Raw genomic sequence first — 22,823 nt, 5'->3', positions numbered from 1 at the left:
CAGTTGAACTGTCCTCACTTCCTTCATTTATACCAGGATTGAAGACCTTGTGGTCCGAGATCCTGTCCAGAGAGCAAGCAGGCTAAGGCTCTGTCTTTGTTGATGTATTTCATCAGAAAGGGCTCTACCCCCTCTCCTAGTTCATGGTGTGAAGTGTTCTTGGCCTCTCGGGAAAGTGGGGAGAATGGAAAGGACCCTATATGAGAATGCTAGGCTCTGTAAAACATTTCAGGTTTTTAAAAATAAGACTCATTTTGTATTGGACTGACAACAGTCCTATGAAATACAAAGAAGGCCGAGAATCAGTGACAGGAAAGGATCACCAGTAAGAACTACAGCAGTCACCGCTTACCTCGTAGCATAGGGCACTGTCCGTGATCCTTAAGAAGAGTTAGTAGAAATGCCTTGCCCATCTTGCCCCTGAACCCCTTGAAAGGTACACGACTGCTGTGTTGGTGTTTAGGGGGAGCATCTCACTTACCAGGGACTGACTTCTCCCTTGATTCCTCTGTAGTGATGGAGACTTCCCCGCTGATGAAAAATTCCCTGGGATTGCAACCTCCAAGCCAGACAGCTTTCCTATGGAATGACAGAGAACTTGTCAAGGTGAAACACCAGTCTGCGGGAGAAAGGGAGGAAGAGAATGATGGAAATCGTTTCTGGGAAACTATTTTTACATTATGTGTTGTTTGTTCCCGGTAAATAAACTGAAATCTTCTTAACAGTACAACAAAATCTAAACCACTAAAGCCAACAATACAGGAGTATAACGTTCGACAAAAATTTCTTTGGCTGCGCAGCATGTGGGATCTTAGCTCCCCAACCAGGGATTGAACCCACGCCTGCTGCGTTGGAAGCGCAGAGTCTTCACCACGGGACCACCGGGGAAGTCCCAGGACTATCACTTTTAAAGGAGAAGGTACAAACCCCTCGGTTCTATGAACTGGAGATTTTTAGTAAGAAGTCAATATATTTGTTGTTAGGCACATTTTATGTTAGGCTGTCTCCCTGCACAGGATGCAGGCGCCTTGAGAATGGAAGTCATATCCCTCTATAGTACGTCCCTCTTCTTTCTGCTTTGCAGTTTGCTGCTCCACTTGTTCAACCCCACCTAGTAATAACCTATACTTCCCTTGTTCCTGTTTTCCCATCTGGAAAACAGACAAAAGGCAACCAAACAACGCAAAGGTCTCAACAAATAAGGGATATCCAAAACCAGAGATGGCCAGAACTTCTGTACCCCTGATGAAATAGTCCTCATACAAAACCTGATAATCAAATTCCTTAATGCTAGGAATCACAGTGAAAAATAGTATCTGAACTGACTTCTGTCAGATGAGTGAGAACTAAGGTTAATTCAGTGTATCTGAAGCATAGAAAGTGAGGGCAAAAGTGGCACAAGATGGGGCTAGAGAAGCAGAGAGGATTCTAGACCACGCAGAGTCTTAAAGGCCAACAGTGTGTTTTCTATTCTCAAAACAATGTTTGTGAGCGATGTTTATGAGCAACGTTCCAACTTGCTTTGAAGGTTTCTTGTGTGAAGAGTGGATTGGAAGGAAACAAGATATATGGACACTAGTTAGGACCTAATCGCAACAGACAGGCAAGTTCAGTATTAGGAAGTTGAGGAAGAGCTGGCTGACAGATTCCAAAGAAATTCAGGAGATGAACTGAAGCGGGCTTAATGGGGTAGGAGATGGAGGAAAGGAAGGTCTTAGGGAATTCAAGGGTTTACTGCACACATGAGCAAAGTCTCAAAATTAATCATTTGAACGTACAGAGGCGGATCTCCCAAATGACACCGGTTAGGAAGCAACGGTACGCCCTTTAGAATTCCTAGAGACAACACAAATCAACTGTTTCGATGGAAAATTCGGCGGGACTCTTGATTTCCATGGGAATACAGAGAAAAGAGACACTGATCTGGCTTGCAGGTATATTTAGGAAGCTGTTAGCCGGACATCACCTACTAGTATCATGTAAGTAGGCCGTCCGAAGTAGGAAGCTTAGGGGAAAAACCTGGAGGAAAACTTAAAAGCTTAAGCCACACCTCTACACTACACCACCTTTCACAATTTCTTCTCAGATAAGCATCATCCCCATCAGTGAAGAAACTCGTACCTCATAATAGGAAAAACAGGCCTAAAGATTCAATGTGTGTCTTGGGAGGTCCCATCTATGCGATATCTTCCTGGGACCAGAAAAGGCCCCAGGAAGATCCATCTCTGCACCCCTGAAAGCTTACCACCAAGGAAAATGACTAGGTCCATAGATTTCCTCCCTCAAACCAGCTTACCTCACACATAGATCATTAGCAACTCCGCCCTTACTCACATTATCACAGTCACAAGAGTGGTTAGGGAGAAAAGCACTAACCAGGGGAACTAAAACAGAGGCAATCCAGGCCAAGCTGGGCTGGTGGCAGATATCTTGCTCCTTACGCTCGGGTGCATAATGCGACTCACCACAGTGCCTTTTTCACAGACCCTTTTGAACGTTTCTCCACAGAATCCAACAGCTCAAGTTAGTTCATGACGCTTCAAGGTCAACAATCGTCAAGAGAAAAACATGCAATATGTCTTACAATGTTGGATTCCTTACAAACAGGACAAGGAGATAACCATGTAGACAAAACCAGAGCATTTGAAAACATCTGTATTCTACAAACACACCAGTGAATGCTATAAATAAGGTACTATGACATAAAACAAAATGAAAACTAGATGTGAGACTGTTCTCTTCAGTGTACAGACTTCATGGCAGTTGCTGCACACTATCTAGCTACTTAGATCTTTAACTCTCTGTTCTGTTAATACCAAATGAGGCCCAAGTGTGTCAACCTGTTTCCCACAGAAACCAAAAAGTCTACATGCATCTCTTTTCTCCTGTGCCCTTTCACCTTACCTGCTCCCAATTCTCCACCAACGTCCTCCTCTTTCTCTAATTATTCTCCTCTTCATTTTGCTTGGCCTTGCCCCCAAGCATGCAAGACAGAGAGTCCTAGAGGTCCAAGATTCTAGAGTGGCTGTTTGCAAGGCGGAGGAGATTACAGTAACTGCCACACTGTATATACTTCTGTGCAAAGAAAAAGGGACAGTGTTCAGAATGTCTCTCACATATAACAAGAGCTGGAGATGGCAGGATACCTGTGTGGCCCAAGGAACTAGAGCTAGCAAATTATGGGCCAAACAATTGCAACCAAAGGCTGGAAGAGGAAAGGTCTGCAACCAGCTCTGTCTCCTAGCTCTCTGGTATTTGCTGCCAACGGGCAGAGTCTATTTCGTGAAGCATCAAGCACTGAAAAGAAGACTCCTGCTGCTGGAAGGTGACAGGAAGTAACGTCCAATGCAAGATCAAGGCTTGTCCTCGAAGCAATGCCCATAATGGAAGAAAAAAAAAAAAGAGAAAGCGGAAGAGAAATGTTAAGTCGCAAGTCCAACCTGGCCCCCAGCCTAGCCCAGCCCAAGGAAGGTAGGAGTCAAGGAGAAGAAACTAAAAGAGAAGAGCCTTGGACCACAACATTCTCCACAAGGTACACTCAACAAACTTCACCCTACTCTTGAACCAAGTTACAAAAAGAGCTTCTTAATCCCTACTTTGGCTCCTTAAAAGCTGCTATCAGTTCACTCATTAGACACATATGATTTCAGAACAACTGTAATAGTTCAAACTAGATGGCTCTTTCCTTCCTAAGGATTATTAATTAAAGAAGATCTATATAGCTCTAAGTATATGATACATAAAATAGAATACTCTGTAGAATATAAGTAACTCTTAGTTCAGTGTATTAATGAACGTCTGTAAGAAATGTGGCAATGATTTCCCTAATGGAAGAGCCTGGGGGAGGTAAATCTGTCTTCTAGGATTTCCTCCCCAGAGCTCAGAAACTCAGGTGTTGTTTTAGCTCTCCTACACTCTCTTCACCCAAGCCCGCCTTCCTGTTGGGGATCGGACCTCCCTATTGGCTCTCTCATACCTTTCAACTGCCTGCTTTGTGACATCACTCTCCTACCAAACCTACTACCACTTGGTAGAGTCTTGGGGTTTCCGTGGAGCTGTTTGGACCAGTAACCAGTGACCTCTGTACTGGACACGTGCGCCGTTCAGCTGCAGCCACTCGGACATCCTCTAGTGTTGTCTCCTCATCCCTGGTACCTGCAGTGGATGCTTCCTCTTCTCTGACCATGTCAGGTAAGAAAAGAAACTTTGGAAAGTTTTGCGTTCGATTTCTTTTGCCCCTAAATTGAGTAGGAGATTCAAAATAGCATGGAATAATGAGGGAAAGTATTGAACTACACGTCTGGAGACCTAATTTCAGTTTTGACTTTGACGTTTACTATCTGTGTGACTTTGGACAAATCACTGGCTGTCTCACAAAGCCTGTTGCTTTCCTTAACTGTTACGTTAGGATACCACGTTGGGTTGATCACTCTGATCCCCTTCTTTTCCAGTATTGAGCCTTAAAGGGTACCCATGTAGAAAACGAAATCAGACACTTCTCAAGAGTGTTTCAACAGAAACATAGAAAAGTCAGGGGACATAGAAAACTAGCAATATATACCAAGATGTTTCATCTCTAATGGTCTCCCTCCACTAGGATTTCGACTAGTTGAAAAGAGAGAATAGGGAGAGAGGATGGAGAGTACTGGGCTCTACAGGGAGGCACAGAGTCGAGCGTAAGGAAGTTTAGGATGGTTTTCATTAGCACAGGCCAACAGGCACCAAGAGATGGGAGAAAATGTAAGAATGAAGAGGGAAAGCATAGAGGAGCTCTCAAGAAAAACGGAGTTTGCAATGGAATGCTGATGGGAACCAAAGATTTTCAATTAAAGCAGAAACAGCACAGAGGGAAACCTGCTCAGAGCAGGGCAAAACCAAGTTGATGGTAGCAAACCCTTACATTAACAGACTAAGAAGGAAAGTAAGGCCAGAACAGGGGATCACCAGGAAAGGCAGCTTATCAGAAAAGTCATACTCCGTTTTCTTTCTTTTATTGCCTCTCTGAATACAGTTGGCCACTTGACAGTTTTGAATATAAACATTTTAGAAATACGTTTTAGAAATGATGCCTCCTATAAACAAGCAACCACAGTGGTTATCTAGGGGGCTGCTTTTCAGTGTTTTATTCTTTCTAATTTTTAAACTAGGTAGACATTTCACCAATTCAACATTTTAAGTGATATCTTCTAAATTGAATCAGAAGGACTATTTTCCTTGGTGTGATATGTAGGTTCTAAGGCAAGGCTGCTTTTCATTTTTACAGTTATTTCCTTCCTAACACAGAGAGCACATTGATCAACAGCCATCGTTCGCTTGTAGATCTTAGCTACCGAAGAAGAAGAAGAAGAAGAAGAAAAAGTCAAGCCCCACATCTCTAATTCCCCCCACTTAGGGAATTCCCTGGCGGTCCAGTGCTTAGGACTCGGTGCTTTCACGGCCAGGGCCACGCGGCGCGGCCAAAGAAACAAAACAAACAAACATCCACGTTTATCGAAAACCATATTGTGGAGTCCTGTGGATTTTCTTACATTTGAAAATCTTTTTTAATTGGATTCTAGGCATGATGGTTTTTTGAGGTTTTGGGATGCCATCTTCTTGGATGCTGAAGATGATTCTAATCTAAGTTCTAGGATAAATCCAAAAACCTTCCTGATACATTTTAAGCTTCCTTTCTGCTTATTATATAAGCTATATTCATTGAAATATATATTTCTCCTAGGCTTAATACCTCTTACTTGCTGGGTAAAAATATGAAGGAGCACAATAATGAAACTCTTTTACACTTATTATTTTGCTGTCTGCTTCGTACCGGTTTTCATTGAAATACTTGTCTATATGTGTTGTGGCTACCTATACATGCACATTTATTGCATTCTGTTGCTTGTTATGCATTTTTTACTGACATACCTTCTCTGTCTGTATGCATTGGCTAGGAATTCATTCACCTCTATCACCTCCATCGTGTCTTCTGGTTAATAGTATTCACTAAAATAGAGTGGGCAAAATTCACTTTCATAATATTGCATGGATAGTACAGAATGCCATTTGTTAGTAAATTCATTAGGCTTCGATACTTGCCACATACCTCAGTTTTCATTAATATCTATGGATTTCTTTTTCGTTAACGTAATATGCTTGTCATGATTTTTCTTTGTCTTTCTAGAACTTATTGTATCTTCCTCCATATAAATCATACGCAATAGATCAGCTTATTCATCTATTAATTATTACTGCTATTATTATTGGTGGTGGTGTTATAACCACTTTATAGGTGAGGAATCTGAAGTAATCAGATAACTTTTCCCTTTCCAAAAGCACTTAAGAAATCCACTTTCGGGTAATCATTTTGAGGTAGGATGAGAAACCAGGCTTGAAGAGGGCAAAAATGACTCTTTCAATTCACCAGTTGGACTGAGCTGTACGTCACCTCTAGGTAATAGCGTGGGAACTGCACAAGCAAAGGGAGACACTGAAGACGACCATGGTAACAGCCGTACTGTTTTCTAATGGACAAAAAAAATGCCTATATTATAAGTTCTATTTCTCCTGCTTTCTGGCAGTATCATGCTCAGAGTGGAGTCCTGGCAAGGAAGTCAGGATACTTAGGTTCTGAAACCTGGTAATGATACTAACATAATGAGAGAACTTGAACAAGTCAACCCGACCTCTCTGAGCCTCAGTTTCCTTACTCACGAAATGAGACTGAGAACATCGAAGTTCTCTAAGGGCCTCCTAGTTCTAAAATGCTTCCAGTCTAGGAAATAGCATAGAAGTCAATACGAGTGCAGGCTGAAGGGAAAGACAGGGCAGGGAGAAGGTTGCTTCCAGCCTAGAGAACAATCTCTGAACCACACCACTTGGCTCTTCTGCCCGTCTGTGCCCAAGATGGGAGCACAGGCAGTTAATAGAGAAGAGTGGAAAACTGCTCAGTCCTTACAGCCATCATTAACTGTCTGATTTTGGGTTTCTCAGGAAGTAGTGATAGTAGAGGTGTCCTGATAGCAAGAACCTTCAGATGATGCCGTTCCTCAAACGTAGTGAGAATTTCTCAACCTCCCTGAGTTTTTCATGACCCTCTTGTTCTTACAGAAAATTTCCAACATCCATCTCTACTTGGAACTCTAAATTCTCTGCAGCATTCTCCTCCTGTGGTGAGCAATGCAACTTCCCTAACACGAAGTGTCTGCAACTTCTCCAGAGTCTCTGCCCCTGCCGTCAGTTCGGCATCGGCTACTGGTACCCCTTTCCAGACACTCATGGGTAGTGCCTACCTTTACCAACATTCTAGCACGACTATGTTATCTGGAGTTACTGACCACAGCCAGATCTCCACTTCAGCTGCTTCCTATCCAGGTGTTCTTGAGTGGGACATCACAGCAAGCACTGAAAAGAATTCTTCTTCACTCGGAGACTTTACTCTGGCACTCACTGACCGCCACACAGCTGCCTCCTCCATGTTTCTGGCAGCCCAGTATGATAAAACTTCAGACGCCAAGAACATGGTCCCTCTACATCCATCGCTTTCTGCCAGCCTTGCTCAGGGAACACCATCTCAGATTCCAAATCAGGGGCAGAGCCGCCTGCCACTTCCCTGCCAGGAAGGAAGCCAGGTATATTACTATAACCAAGGCACACTGGGGTCTTTACTGTATGGAGAACTTGGCTCCTGCCCGCAATCCTACGGCTCGGCGTCATACACAGGAAGTCGGGCCTCTGGGCAACCAGAAATGGGAATGGGACTGAAGGAGATTCAGCCCACAAATATCCGACCACCAGCTTCCACCTCTGCAGTCTGCCACCCTGTGTCTGCTCAACGCATCACAGAAACAAGTTTTCAAGGTGAGTATAACAAACGCCAGAGAAAGTTGAAGAATGAGGTCGGCACTCAAAAATGGGGTCAAATCGACAGCTGGGAAGGGGTGTACAGGCAGGTAGAATTTAGATCCTGAGCCTTTAATAACCACTACCTTCGCTCAGTGCCCTCTGTTTTTAGACTCTCTATGAGAACACCTAGGGCTTCCCTGGTGGCGCCGTGGTTAAGAATCCGCCTGCCAATGCAATGCGGGGGACACGGGTTCGAGCCCTGGTCTGCGAAGATCCCACATGCCGTGCAGCAACTAAGCGCATGTGCCACAACGACGGAGCCTGCATTCTAGAGCCCGTGAGCCTCAACTACCGAAGCCCACGTGCCTACAGCCCATGCTCCGCAACAAGAGAAGCCACCGCGATGAGAAGCCCGCACACCGCAACCGAGAGTAGCCCCCGCTAGCCGCCAACTAGAGAAAGCCCGTGCACAGCAATGAGAGACCCAGTGCAGCCAAAAAAATAAATACGTAGAATAAATAAGTTCAAACAGTAAATAAATACATAAACATAAATTACAAAAAAAAGAACACCTAATGCAGGTGGGAAGGTGGGAGGGCCACTGTAGAGGTCATCTATGCTACATGTACAAGAACGCCGAGAGCACACCAATCGGTACCACACTTTTCACTGCTGTAGCCGATCGTTCCCCCTGTACTGCCACACTGTAGCACTCCCTTCCCTCATCTACTGCTATAGTCTCTTCGGAAGGTGTTTCAGAACTCTTGTTATGTGAGTGCCAGTTGAACTGTCCTCACTTCCTTCATTTATACCAGGATTGAAGACCTTGTGGTCCGAGATCCTGTCCAGAGAGCAAGCAGGCTAAGACTCTGTCTTTGTTGATGTATTTCATCAGCAAGGGCTCTACCCCCTCTCCTAGTTCATGGTGTGACGTGTTCTTGGCCTCTCGGGAAAGTGGGGAGAATGGAAAGGACCCTATATGAGAATGCTAGGCTTTGTAAAACATTTCAGGTTTTTAAAAATAAGACTCATTTTGTATTGGACTTATAACAGTCCTATGAAATACAAAGCGAGCCGAGAATCAGCGACAGGAAAGGCTCACCAGTAAGAATTACAACAGTCACCGCTTACCCCGTAGCATAGGGCACTGTCCATGATCCTTAAGAAGAGTTAGTAGAAATGCCTTGCCCATCTTGCCCCTGAACCCCTTGAAAGGTACACGACTGCTGTGTTGGTGTTTAGGGGGAGCATCTCACTTACCAGGGACTGACTTCTCCCTTGATCCCTTTGTAGGGATGGAGACCTCCCCCCTGGTGATGAAAAATTCCCTGGGATTGCAACCTCCAAGCCAGACGTTTTGTGTGACACAAAGTCAAGAACTCCCCAAGTCCTGCAGTAGCAGAAACAGCCACATACTTGAGAGTAACCCACCATCTGAACTTGGGGACATTTCAGTGACAGCTCCAGTCCAGAGTGCCAGGCGTCTCCTGGCCCTGCCTCCAGCTCCAAGCCAGGGACAAATAGAGAGTAAGCACGTGGATGATATCAAAACCAAGCTTTCAAAGCCTCTGGATGCCTACCAGATCCCAACAGAGAACCAAGATCCTCCACTACTCCCTTTAGGAATCCCTGATATTCACCAGCCGCTGGCCTGCACCGATCCCCTCAGCCAAGAGGAGCAGCCTGGTTCTGAAAATGCTGATCTGGGAGAGAACAGCCGGAGTCGTCAGGACCTAGGGACACTTGAAAATGGGATTGAACCTAGCAGTGGTCTTGCAGACATTACTACACTGGCGGAGGATATTCACCTTCCCCAGCTCTTTAATCCTTTGAAAGATCTTGATCAATCCCAAGGTCCCAACGTGATCAAAGCTAAAGACACCAGAGCCATTAAGGTGAATCAGGTGCAGGAAAAGCCAAGTGTCATAAAGGTTCCCTCTGATCAACCCAGGAAGAACAAACAGAAAGCCTCTGAGCCTATCAGTGGCGCTCCCAAGGCCAAAATCCAGCCAAAGAATCCAGAGTGCCTGTTAGGGGGAGAAGTGGTTACATGCCACGCTGCAGTCAGTGACAGGGCTCCTGTGAACACGGCCAAGCACTCTCAAGGCAAACCTCAGAAAGCTGCATCCAGAAAGATCAGCAAAACTAAGAGCCACGGGCAGGAAAAGACCAAAAGGACCAGAGGGAGAAACAAGGCTGAGGAGAACAAGCAGTCAGGGAACAAAGTCAAGGCAGAAGAGAAGCCAGCAATCCCCCACACGAAGCGAAAGGAACACCAAACTGAGCTTCTCCAACAGAGCTTTCAAAAGCCTCGAACCTCCCTTGGCGTGCGCATGCTGGAGTCTGTGAAGGTTCTTCATGCGCTGGGGAAGAAGAATGAGACGAAAACTGGGCTCTCTTCCTGTCGGCTCTTGGGAAAGTCAAGCAACCCCAAAGACCCCCAGCCACCCCCAGCTATCCAGCCATGGCGGCATACCCCACGTGAGGGGAAGGGTCCTGAGAAAACGCAAGTCCAAGCCCAGAAACCAGACAGCAGTGCTGAAACAGAGTGTCCGTCTCCAGCCCAGTATGAGCGGCCTCCTCCTGGGAAGGTCAAGTTGATACCTCTGCCTTTTTCTGCCTGGGACAAGCCTCAAGCTCGACCCGCTCCTCGGAGGCCACAGTCTCTGGCCTCACATCGGCCTGCTGGGGCTTACCGTGCCCAGCCTGGTTCTACTGACTCAGCTCAACCTGCTGCAGCCAATTCATCCCAGCCAGCTCCTGCCTCTTTGCCAGGCCCCGCCAAACCAGCTCAGCCAACTGTGACCAACCCAACCCAACCGGCTTGGCCCAACCATACCCAGCCTCGTGTCCCTCAGTCTGCTGCTCCTAGGCCTGCACCCTCCAAAACTTCATCTGGCGCTCCTCTCCAGCGGGAGCCTGTTCCCCCTGCTGTGAATAAGCGCCAGTCCCCACCCAAGCTCCAAACCCACTTTCTACTCCAAGACTTCAGCAAGCAACGAGTTCCATGGAGGGAACCCAACGTGCCTGAGCCAGTCATGTCAAAGCCCATCGAACAAGAGCAGAGGCCAGAGCGAGAGGCCATGAAGAGGCGGGCTCAACAACAACGGGAGAATGCTGCCGGATACACCTCTTCGGGCAAGCTGCAATTTTTCACCGAGAGGGAAAACGAAATGGAAATTGCCGACTACTACGGATACGTCAAGTGAGAGCTGCTAGGATTCTTGGTGCCACCTTGGCTACCAGCTGTTCTTCCATACACAGGTAAGACAGGTATAGAACTGAGTAAGTAAATGGAATACAATTAATAGACGAGTAACAAACCTTTCGAATTTTCAGATGCTGCTAACTGGGGCGTGAGAAAGGAAGGACTGAAAGTTGGATGGGAGAATGAAGGAAAGGGGTAAAAACTGAGCAAAGAGGAAGGAACTTGGCCCAGGGCTAGGAAGGCCAAAAGAGACGTATGGATTTAGGAAAGGAAGCAGGAGCGAGGATGAAATGGCAGAAGTAAAAAGCAGGGTCAGAGGTCTGGGTTGAAAGAACACAATTGGAGTAGAGTTGAAGGTGACAGAAGATGAGTCTAGGTTTACTAGGAGAAATAGAAAAAGTCTCTCGGGGACGCTGGCCTTAAGTCTCACAACCACCAGATAGGTATTTCAGAAAACAAGAGGTTCAGGACACATCTCTGAAAGGTCTGAGTTGCCTTATTCAGGTGTGACTGTAGTGGGGGAATAGGGAAATCTACCAGAGAAGTGGCTAGGGCTCAGAGTTATCCTAGGGGCAGCTGACGACAGGGGCAGAGCCAAGGGAACTGCTGGATCAGGAGGCCCACGAACAAAGCAGGGGCATAGCCGCCTGTCACTTCCCTGCCAGGAAGGAAGCCAGGTATATTACTGTAACCAAGGCACACTGGGGTCTTTACTGTATGGAGAACTTGGCTCCTGCCCGCAATCCTACGGCTCGGCGTCACACACAGGAAGTAGGGCCTCTGGGCAACCAGAAATGGGAATGGGACTGAAGGAGATTCAGCCCACAAATATCCGACCACCAGCTTCCACCTCTGCAGTCTGCCACCCTGTGTCTGCTCAACGCATCACAGAAACAAGTTTTCAAGGTGAGTATACAGACGGCAGAGAAAAGTTGAACAATGAGGTCAGCATTCAAAAATGGGGTCAAATCGACAGCTGGGAAGGGGTGTAGAGACAGGTAGAATTTAGATCCTGAGCCTTTAATAACCACTACCTTCTCTCAGTGCTCTCTGTTTTTAGACTCTATATGAGAACACCTAGGGCTTCCCTGGTGGCGCCTGCCAATGCAGGGGACACGGGTTCGAGCCCTGGTCTGCGAAGATCCCAAATGCCGTGCAGCAACTAAGCGCATGTGCCACGACGACGGAGCCTGCATTCTAGAGCCCGTGAGCCTCAACTACCGAAGCCCACGTGCCTACAGCCCATGCTCCGCAACAAGAGAAGCCACCGCGATGAGATGCCCGCACACCGCAACCGAGAGTAGCCCCCGCTAGCCGCCAACTAGAGAAAGCCCGTGCACAGCAATGAGAGACCCAGTGCAGCCAAAAACATAAATACGTAGAATAAATAAGTTCAAACAGTAAATAAATACATAAACATAAATTACAAAAAAAAAGAACACCTAATGCAGGTGGGAAGGTGGGAGGGCCACCGTAGAGGTCATCTATGCTACATGTACAAGAACCCCGAGAGCACACCAATCGGTACCACACTTTTCACTGCTGTAGCCGATCATTCCCCCTGTACTGCCACACTGTAGCACTCCCTTCCCTCATCTACTGCTATAGTCTCTTCGGAAGGTGTTTCCGAACTCTTGTTATGAGAGTGCCAGTTGAACTGTCCTCACTTCCTTCATTTATACCAGGATTGAAGACCTTGTGGTCCGAGATCCTGTCCAGAGAGCAAGCAGGCTAAGGCTCTGTCTTTGTTGATGTATTTCATCAGAAAGGGCTCTACCCCCTCTCCTAGTTCATGGTGTGAAGTGTTCTTGGCCTCTCGGGAAAGTGGGGAGAATGGAAAGGACCCTATATGAGAATGCTAGGCTCTGTAAAACATTTCAGGTTTTTAAAAATAAGACTCATTTTGTATTGGACTGACAACAGTCCTATGAAATACAAAGAAGGCCGAGAATCAGTGACAGGAAAGGATCACCAGTAAGAACTACAGCAGTCACCGCTTACCTCGTAGCATAGGGCACTGTCCGTGATCCTTAAGAAGAGTTAGTAGAAATGCCTTGCCCATCTTGCCCCTGAACCCCTTGAAAGGTACACGACTGCTGTGTTGGTGTTTAGGGGGAGCATCTCACTTACCAGGGACTGACTTCTCCCTTGATTCCTCTGTAGTGATGGAGACTTCCCCGCTGATGAAAAATTCCCTGGGATTGCAACCTCCAAGCCAGACAGCTTTCCTATGGAATGACAGAGAACTTGTCAAGGTGAAACACCAGTCTGCGGGAGAAAGGGAGGAAGAGAATGATGGAAATCGTTTCTGGGAAACTATTTTTACATTATGTGTTGTTTGTTCCCGGTAAATAAACTGAAATCTTCTTAACAGTACAACAAAATCTAAACCACTAAAGCCAACAATACAGGAGTATAACGTTCGACAAAAATTTCTTTGGCTGCGCAGCATGTGGGATCTTAGCTCCCCAACCAGGGATTGAACCCACGCCTGCTGCATTGGAAGCGCAGAGTCTTCACCACGGGACCACCGGGGAAGTCCCAGGACTATCACTTTTAAAGGAGAAGGTACAAACCCCTCGGTTCTATGAACTGGAGATTTTTAGTAAGAAGTCAATATATTTGTTGTTAGGCACATTTTATGTTAGGCTGTCTCCCTGCACAGGATGCAGGCGCCTTGAGAATGGAAGTCATATCCCTCTATAGTACGTCCCTCTTCTTTCTGCTTTGCAGTTTGCTGCTCCACTTGTTCAACCCCACCTAGTAATAACCTATACTTCCCTTGTTCCTGTTTTCCCATCTGGAAAACAGACAAAAGGCAACCAAACAACGCAAAGGTCTCAACAAATAAGGGATATCCAAAACCAGAGATGGCCAGAACTTCTGTACCCCTGATGAAATAGTCCTCATACAAAACCTGATAATCAAATTCCTTAATGCTAGGAATCACAGTGAAAAATAGTATCTGAACTGACTTCTGTCAGATGAGTGAGAACTAAGGTTAATTCAGTGTATCTGAAGCATAGAAAGTGAGGGCAAAAGTGGCACAAGATGGGGCTAGAGAAGCAGAGAGGATTCTAGACCACGCAGAGTCTTAAAGGCCAACAGTGTGTTTTCTATTCTCAAAACAATGTTTGTGAGCGATGTTTATGAGCAACGTTCCAACTTGCTTTGAAGGTTTCTTGTGTGAAGAGTGGATTGGAAGGAAACAAGATATATGGACACTAGTTAGGACCTAATCGCAACAGACAGGCAAGTTCAGTATTAGGAAGTTGAGGAAGAGCTGGCTGACAGATTCCAAAGAAATTCAGGAGATGAACTGAAGCGGGCTTAATGGGGTAGGAGATGGAGGAAAGGAAGGTCTTAGGGAATTCAAGGGTTTACTGCACACATGAGCAAAGTCTCAAAATTAATCATTTGAACGTACAGAGGCGGATCTCCCAAATGACACCGGTTAGGAAGCAACGGTACGCCCTTTAGAATTCCTAGAGACAACACAAATCAACTGTTTCGATGGAAAATTCGGCGGGACTCTTGATTTCCATGGGAATACAGAGAAAAGAGACACTGATCTGGCTTGCAGGTATATTTAGGAAGCTGTTAGCCGGACATCACCTACTAGTATCATGTAAGTAGGCCGTCCGAAGTAGGAAGCTTAGGGGAAAAACCTGGAGGAAAACTTAAAAGCTTAAGCCACACCTCTACACTACACCACCTTTCACAATTTCTTCTCAGATAAGCATCATCCCCATCAGTGAAGAAACTCGTACCTCATAATAGGAAAAACAGGCCTAAAGATTCAATGTGTGTCTTGGGAGGTCCCATCTATGCGATATCTTCCTGGGACCAGAAAAGGCCCCAGGAAGATCCATCTCTGCACCCCTGAAAGCTTACCACCAAGGAAAATGACTAGGTCCATAGATTTCCTCCCTCAAACCAGCTTACCTCACACATAGATCATTAGCAACTCCGCCCTTACTCACATTATCACAGTCACAAGAGTGGTTAGGGAGAAAAGCACTAACCAGGGGAACTAAAACAGAGGCAATCCAGGCCAAGCTGGGCTGGTGGCAGATATCTTGCTCCTTACGCTCGGGTGCATAATGCGACTCACCACAGTGCCTTTTTCACAGACCCTTTTGAACGTTTCTACACAGAATCCAACAGCTCAAGTTAGTTCATGACGCTTCAAGGTCAACAATCGTCAAGAGAAAAACATGCAATATGTCTTACAATGTTGGATTCCTTACAAACAGGACAAGGAGATAACCATGTAGACAAAACCAGAGCATTTGAAAACATCTGTATTCTACAAACACACCAGTGAATGCTATAAATAAGGTACTATGACATAAAACAAAATGAAAACTAGATGTGAGACTGTTCTCTTCAGTGTACAGACTTCATGGCAGTTGCTGCACACTATCTAGCTACTTAGATCTTTAACTCTCTGTTCTGTTAATACCAAATGAGGCCCAAGTGTGTCAACCTGTTTCCCACAGAAACCAAAAAGTCTACATGCATCTCTTTTCTCCTGTGCCCTTTCACCTTACCTGCTCCCAATTCTCCACCAACGTCCTCCTCTTTCTCTAATTATTCTCCTCTTCATTTTGCTTGGCCTTGCCCCCAAGCATGCAAGACAGAGAGTCCTAGAGGTCCAAGATTCTAGAGTGGCTGTTTGCAAGGCGGAGGAGATTACAGTAACTGCCACACTGTATATACTTCTGTGCAAAGAAAAAGGGACAGTGTTCAGAATGTCTCTCACATATAACAAGAGCTGGAGATGGCAGGATACCTGTGTGGCCCAAGGAACTAGAGCTAGCAAATTATGGGCCAAACAATTGCAACCAAAGGCTGGAAGAGGAAAGGTCTGCAACCAGCTCTGTCTCCTAGCTCTCTGGTATTTGCTGCCAACGGGCAGAGTCTATTTCGTGAAGCATCAAGCACTGAAAAGAAGACTCCTGCTGCTGGAAGGTGACAGGAAGTAACGTCCAATGCAAGATCAAGGCTTGTCCTCGAAGCAATGCCCATAATGGAAGAAAAAAAAAAAAGAGAAAGCGGAAGAGAAATGTTAAGTCGCAAGTCCAACCTGGCCCCCAGCCTAGCCCAGCCCAAGGAAGGTAGGAGTCAAGGAGAAGAAACTAAAAGAGAAGAGCCTTGGACCACAACATTCTCCACAAGGTACACTCAAGAAACTTCACCCTACTCTTGAACCAAGTTACAAAGAGAGCTTCTTAATCCCTACTTTGGCTCCTTAAAAGCTGCTATCAGTTCACTCATTAGACACATCTGATTTCAGAACAACTGTAATAGTTCAAACTAGATGGCTCTTTCCTTCCTAAGGATTATTAATTAAATAAGATCTATATAGCTCTAAGTATATGATACATAAAATAGAATACTCTGTAGAATATAAGTAACTCTTAGTTCAGTGTATTAATGAACGTCTGTAAGAAATGTTGCAATGATTTCCCTAATGGAAGAGCCTGGGGGAGGTAAATCTGTCTTCTAGGATTTCCTCCTCCCCAAAGCTCAGAAACTCAGGTGTTGTTTTAGCTCTCCTACACTCTCTTCACCCAAGCCCGCCTTCCTGTTGGGGATCGGACCTCCCTATTGGCTCTCTCATACCTTTCAACTGCCTGCTTTGTGACATCACTCTCCTCCCAAACCTACTACCACTTGGTAGAGCCTTGGGGTTTCCGTGGAGCTGTTTGGACCAGTAACCAGTGACCTCTGTACTGGACACGTGCGCCGTTCAGCTGCAGCCACTCAGACATCATCTAGTGTTGTCTCCTCATCCCTTGTACCTGCAGTGGATGCTTCCTCTTCTCTGACCATGTCAGGTAAGAAAAGAAACTTTGGAAAGTTTTGCGTTCGATTTCTTTTGCCCCTAAATTGAGTAGGAGATTCAAAATAGCATGGAATAATGAGGGAAAGTATTGAACTACAAGTCTGGAGACCTAATTTCACTTTTGACTTTGACGTTTACTATCTGTGTGACTTTGGACAAATCACTGGCTGTCTCACAAAGCCTGTTGCTTTCCTTAACTGTTACGTTAGGATACCACGTTGGGTTGATCACTCTGATCCCCTTCTTTTCCAGTATTGAGCCTTAAAGGGTACCCATGTAGAAAACGAAATCAGACACTTCTCAAGAGTGTTTCAACAGAAACATAGAAAAGTCAGGGGACATAGAAAACTAGCAATATATACCAAGATGTTTCATCTCTAATGGTCTCCCTCCACTAGGATTTCGACTAGTTGAAAAGAGAGAATAGGGAGAGAGGATGGAGAGTACTGGGCTCTACAGGGAGGCACAGAGTCGAGCGTAAGGAAGTTTAGGATGGTTTTCATTAGCACAGGCCAACAGGCACCAAGAGATGGGAGAAAATGTAAGAATGAAGAGGGAAAGCATAGAGGAGCTCTCAAGAAAAACGGAGTTTGCAATGGAATGCTGATGGGAACCAAAGATTTTCAATTAAAGCAGAAACAGCACAGAGGGAAACCTGCTCAGAGCAGGGCAAAACCAAGTTGATGGTAGCAAACCCTTACATTAACAGACTAAGAAGGAAAGTAAGGCCAGAACAGGGGATCACCAGGAAAGGCAGCTTATCAGAAAAGTCATACTCCGTTTTCTTTCTTTTATTGCCTCTCTGAATACAGTTGGCCACTTGACAGTTTTGAATATAAACATTTTAGAAATACGTTTTAGAAATGATGCCTCCTATAAACAAGCAACCACAGTGGTTATCTAGGGGGCTGCTTTTCAGTGTTTTATTCTTTCTAATTTTTAAACTAGGTAGACATTTCACCAATTCAACATTTTAAGTGATATCTTCTAAATTGAATCAGAAGGACTATTTTCCTTGGTGTGATATGTAGGTTCTAAGGCAAGGCTGCTTTTCATTTTTACAGTTATTTCCTTCCTAACACAGAGAGCACATTGATCAACAGCCATCGTTCGCTTGTAGATCTTAGCTACCGAAGAAGAAGAAGAAGAAGAAGAAAAAGTCAAGCCCCACATCTCTAATTCCCCCCACTTAGGGAATTCCCTGGCGGTCCAGTGCTTAGGACTCGGTGCTTTCACGGCCAGGGCCACGCGGCGCGGCCAAAGAAACAAAACAAACAAACATCCACATTTATCGAAAACCATATTGTGGAGTCCTGTGGATTTTCTTACATTTGAAAATCTTTTTTAATTGGATTCTAGGCATGATGGTTTTTTGAGGTTTTGGGATGCCATCTTCTTGGATGCTGAAGATGATTCTAATCTAAGTTCTAGGATAAATCCAAAAACCTTCCTGATACATTTTAAGCTTCCTTTCTGCTTATTATATAAGCTATATTCATTGAAATATATATTTCTCCTAGGCTTAATACCTCTTACTTGCTGGGTAAAAATATGAAGGAGCACAATAATGAAACTCTTTTACACTTATTATTTTGCTGTCTGCTTCGTACCGGTTTTCATTGAAATACTTGTCTATATGTGTTGTGGCTACCTATACATGCACATTTATTGCATTCTGTTGCTTGTTATGCATTTTTTACTGACATACCTTCTCTGTCTGTATGCATTGGCTAGGAATTCATTCACCTCTATCACCTCCATCGTGTCTTCTGGTTAATAGTATTCACTAAAATAGAGTGGGCAAAATTCACTTTCATAATATTGCATGGATAGTACAGAATGCCATTTGTTAGTAAATTCATTAGGCTTCGATACTTGCCACATACCCCAGTTTTCATTAATATCTATGGATTTCTTTTTCGTTAACGTAATATGCTTGTCATGATTTTTCTTTGTCTTTCTAGAACTTATTGTATCTTCCTCCATATAAATCATACGCAATAGATCAGCTTATTCATCTATTAATTATTACTGCTATTATTATTGGTGGTGGTGTTATAACCACTTTACAGGTGAGGAATCTGAAGTAATCAGATAACTCTTCCCTTTCCAAAAGCACTTAAGAAATCCACTTTCGGGTAATCATTTTGAGGTAGGATGAGAAACCAGGCTTGAAGAGGGCAAAAATGACTCTTTCAATTCACCAGTTGGACTGAGCTGTACGTCACCTCTAGGTAATAGCGTGGGAACTGCACAAGCAAAGGGAGACACTGAAGACGACAATGGTAATAGCCGTACTGTTTTCTAATGGACAAAAAAAATGCCTATATTATAAGTTCTATTTCTCCTGCTTTCTGGCAGTATCATGCTCAGAGTGGAGTCCTGGCAAGGAAGTCAGGATACTTAGGTTCTGAAACCTGGTAATGATACTAACATAATGAGAGAACTTGAACAAGTCAACCCGACCTCTCTGAGCCTCAGTTTCCTTACTCACGAAATGAGACTGAGAACATCGAAGTTCTCTAAGGGCCTCCTAGTTCTAAAATGCTTCCAGTCTAGGAAATAGCATAGAAGTCAATACGAGTGCAGGCTGAAGGGAAAGACAGGGCAGGGAGAAGGTTGCTTCCAGCCTAGAGAACAATCTCTGAACCACACCACTTGGCTCTTCTGCCCGTCTGTGCCCAAGATGGGAGCACAGGCAGTTAATAGAGAAGAGTGGAAAACTGCTCAGTCCTTACAGCCATCATTAACTGTCTGATTTTGGGTTTCTCAGGAAGTAGTGATAGTAGAGGTGTCCTGATAGCAAGAACCTTCAGATGATGCCGTTCCTCAAACGTAGTGAGAATTTCTCAACCTCCCTGAGTTTTTCATGACCCTCTTGTTCTTACAGAAAATTTCCAACATCCATCTCTACTTGGAACTCTAAATTCTCTGCAGCATTCTCCTCCTGTGGTGAGCAATGCAACTTCCCTAACACGAAGTGTCTGCAACTTCTCCAGAGTCTCTGCCCCTGCCGTCAGTTCGGCATCGGCTACTGGTACCCCTTTCCAGACACTCATGGGTAGTGCCTACCTTTACCAACATTCTAGCACGACTATGTTATCTGGAGTTACTGACCACAGCCAGATCTCCACTTCAGCTGCTTCCTATCCAGGTGTTCTTGAGTGGGACATCACAGCAAGCACTGAAAAGAATTCTTCTTCACTCGGAGACTTTACTCTGGCACTCACTGACCGCCACACAGCTGCCTCCTCCATGTTTCTGGCAGCCCAGTATGATAAAACTTCAGACGCCAAGAACATGGTCCCTCTACATCCATCGCTTTCTGCCAGCCTTGCTCAGGGAACACCATCTCAGATTCCAAATCAGGGGCAGAGCCGCCTGTCACTTCCCTGCCAGGACGGAAGCCAGGTATATTACTATAACCAAGGCACACTGGGGTCTTTACTGTATGGAGAACTTGGCTCCTGCCCGCAATCCTACGGCTCGGCGTCATACACAGGAAGTCGGGCCTCTGGGCAACCAGAAATGGGAATGGGACTGAAGGAGATTCAGCCCACAAATATCCGACCACCAGCTTCCACCTCTGCAGTCTGCCACCCTGTGTCTGCTCAACGCATCACAGAAACAAGTTTTCAAGGTGAGTATAACAAACGCCAGAGAAAGTTGAAGAATGAGGTCGGCATTCAAAAATGGGGTCAAATCGACAGCTGGGAAGGGGTGTAGAGGCAGGTAGAATTTAGATCCTGAGCCTTTAATAACCACTACCTTCGCTCAGTGCCCTCTGTTTTTAGACTCTATATGAGAACACCTAGGGCTTCCCTGGTGGCGCCGTGGTTAAGAATCCGCCTGCCAATGCAATGCGGGGGACACGGGTTCGAGCCCTGGTCTGCGAAGATCCCACATGCCGTGCAGCAACTAAGCGCATGTGCCACAACGACGGAGCCTGCATTCTAGAGCCCGTGAGCCTCAACTACCGAAGCCCACGTGCCTACAGCCCATGCTCCGCAACAAGAGAAGCCACCGCGATGAGAAGCCCGCACACCGCAACCGAGAGTAGCCCCCGCTAGCCGCCAACTAGAGAAAGCCCGTGCACAGCAATGAGAGACCCAGTGCAGCCAAAAAAATAAATACGTAGAATAAATAAGTTCAAACAGTAAATAAATACATAAACATAAATTACAAAAAAAAGAACACCTAATGCAGGTGGGAAGGTGGGAGGGCCACTGTAGAGGTCATCTATGCTACATGTACAAGAACGCCGAGAGCACACCAATCGGTACCACACTTTTCACTGCTGTAGCCGATCGTTCCCCCTGTACTGCCACACTGTAGCACTCCCTTCCCTCATCTACTGCTATAGTCTCTTCGGAAGGTGTTTCAGAACTCTTGTTATGTGAGTGCCAGTTGAACTGTCCTCACTTCCTTCATTTATACCAGGATTGAAGACCTTGTGGTCCGAGATCCTGTCCAGAGAGCAAGCAGGCTAAGACTCTGTCTTTGTTGATGTATTTCATCAGCAAGGGCTCTACCCCCTCTCCTAGTTCATGGTGTGACGTGTTCTTGGCCTCTCGGGAAAGTGGGGAGAATGGAAAGGACCCTATATGAGAATGCTAGGCTTTGTAAAACATTTCAGGTTTTTAAAAATAAGACTCATTTTGTATTGGACTTATAACAGTCCTATGAAATACAAAGCGAGCCGAGAATCAGCGACAGGAAAGGCTCACCAGTAAGAATTACAACAGTCACCGCTTACCTCGTAGCATAGGGCACTGTCCATGATCCTTAAGAAGAGTTAGTAGAAATGCCTTGCCCATCTTGCCCCTGAACCCCTTGAAAGGTACACGACTGCTGTGTTGGTGTTTAGGGGGAGCATCTCACTTACCAGGGACTGACTTCTCCCTTGATCCCTTTGTAGGGATGGAGACCTCCCCCCTGGTGATGAAAAATTCCCTGGGATTGCAACCTCCAAGCCAGACGTTTTGTGTGACACAAAGTCAAGAACTCCCCAAGTCCTGCAGTAGCAGAAACAGCCACATACTTGAGAGTAACCCACCATCTGAACTTGGGGACATTTCAGTGACAGCTCCAGTCCAGAGTGCCAGGCGTCTCCTGGCCCTGCCTCCAGCTCCAAGCCAGGGACAAATAGAGAGTAAGCACGTGGATGATATCAAAACCAAGCTTTCAAAGCCTCTGGATGCCTACCAGATCCCAACAGAGAACCAAGATCCTCCACTACTCCCTTTAGGAATCCCTGATATTCACCAGCCGCTGGCCTGCACCGATCCCCTCAGCCAAGAGGAGCAGCCTGGTTCTGAAAATGCTGATCTGGGAGAGAACAGCCGGAGTCGTCAGGACCTAGGGACACTTGAAAATGGGATTGAACCTAGCAGTGGTCTTGCAGACATTACTACACTGGCGGAGGATATTCACCTTCCCCAGCTCTTTAATCCTTTGAAAGATCTTGATCAATCCCAAGGTCCCAACGTGATCAAAGCTAAAGACACCAGAGCCATTAAGGTGAATCAGGTGCAGGAAAAGCCAAGTGTCATAAAGGTTCCCTCTGATCAACCCAGGAAGAACAAACAGAAAGCCTCTGAGCCTATCAGTGGCGCTCCCAAGGCCAAAATCCAGCCAAAGAATCCAGAGTGCCCGTTAGGGGGAGAAGTGGTTACATGCCACGCTGCAGTCAGTGACAGGGCTCCTGTGAACACGGCCAAGCACTCTCAAGGCAAACCTCAGAAAGCTGCATCCAGAAAGATCAGCAAAACTAAGAGCCACGGGCAGGAAAAGACCAAAAGGACCAGAGGGAGAAACAAGGCTGAGGAGAACAAGCAGTCAGGGAACAAAGTCAAGGCAGAAGAGAAGCCAGCAATCCCCCACACGAAGCGAAAGGAACACCAAACTGAGCTTCTCCAACAGAGCTTTCAAAAGCCTCGA

The 22,823-nt window shown here is 45.7% G+C and overlaps 1 protein-coding gene across 1 annotated transcript in view; it reads right to left on the bottom strand.

The window, feature by feature from the left end:
- Positions 1-452: 452 nt before the first annotated feature.
- LOC309622246 (uncharacterized protein) overlaps positions 453-22,823 on the bottom strand; it is a gene marked incomplete at its 5' end in the record, with an annotated part of 76,231 nt that continues 53,860 nt past the window's right edge. Inside the window, 2 exons of the mRNA XM_082409371.1 lie at positions 453-619; positions 13,163-13,260. Coding sequence (XP_082265497.1) covers positions 602-619; positions 13,163-13,260 — 116 coding nt within the window. The remainder of the gene's footprint in view (positions 620-13,162; positions 13,261-22,823) is intronic.

The sequence above is a fragment of the Balaenoptera borealis genome, assembly GCF_965194805.1.
Source record: "Balaenoptera borealis genome assembly, contig: HAP1_SCAFFOLD_1870, whole genome shotgun sequence".
Lineage (NCBI taxonomy): Eukaryota > Metazoa > Chordata > Mammalia > Artiodactyla > Balaenopteridae > Balaenoptera > Balaenoptera borealis.
The sequence above is the reverse complement of the archived record's forward strand: the minus strand, read 5'-3'. Positions and strand labels throughout refer to the sequence as shown.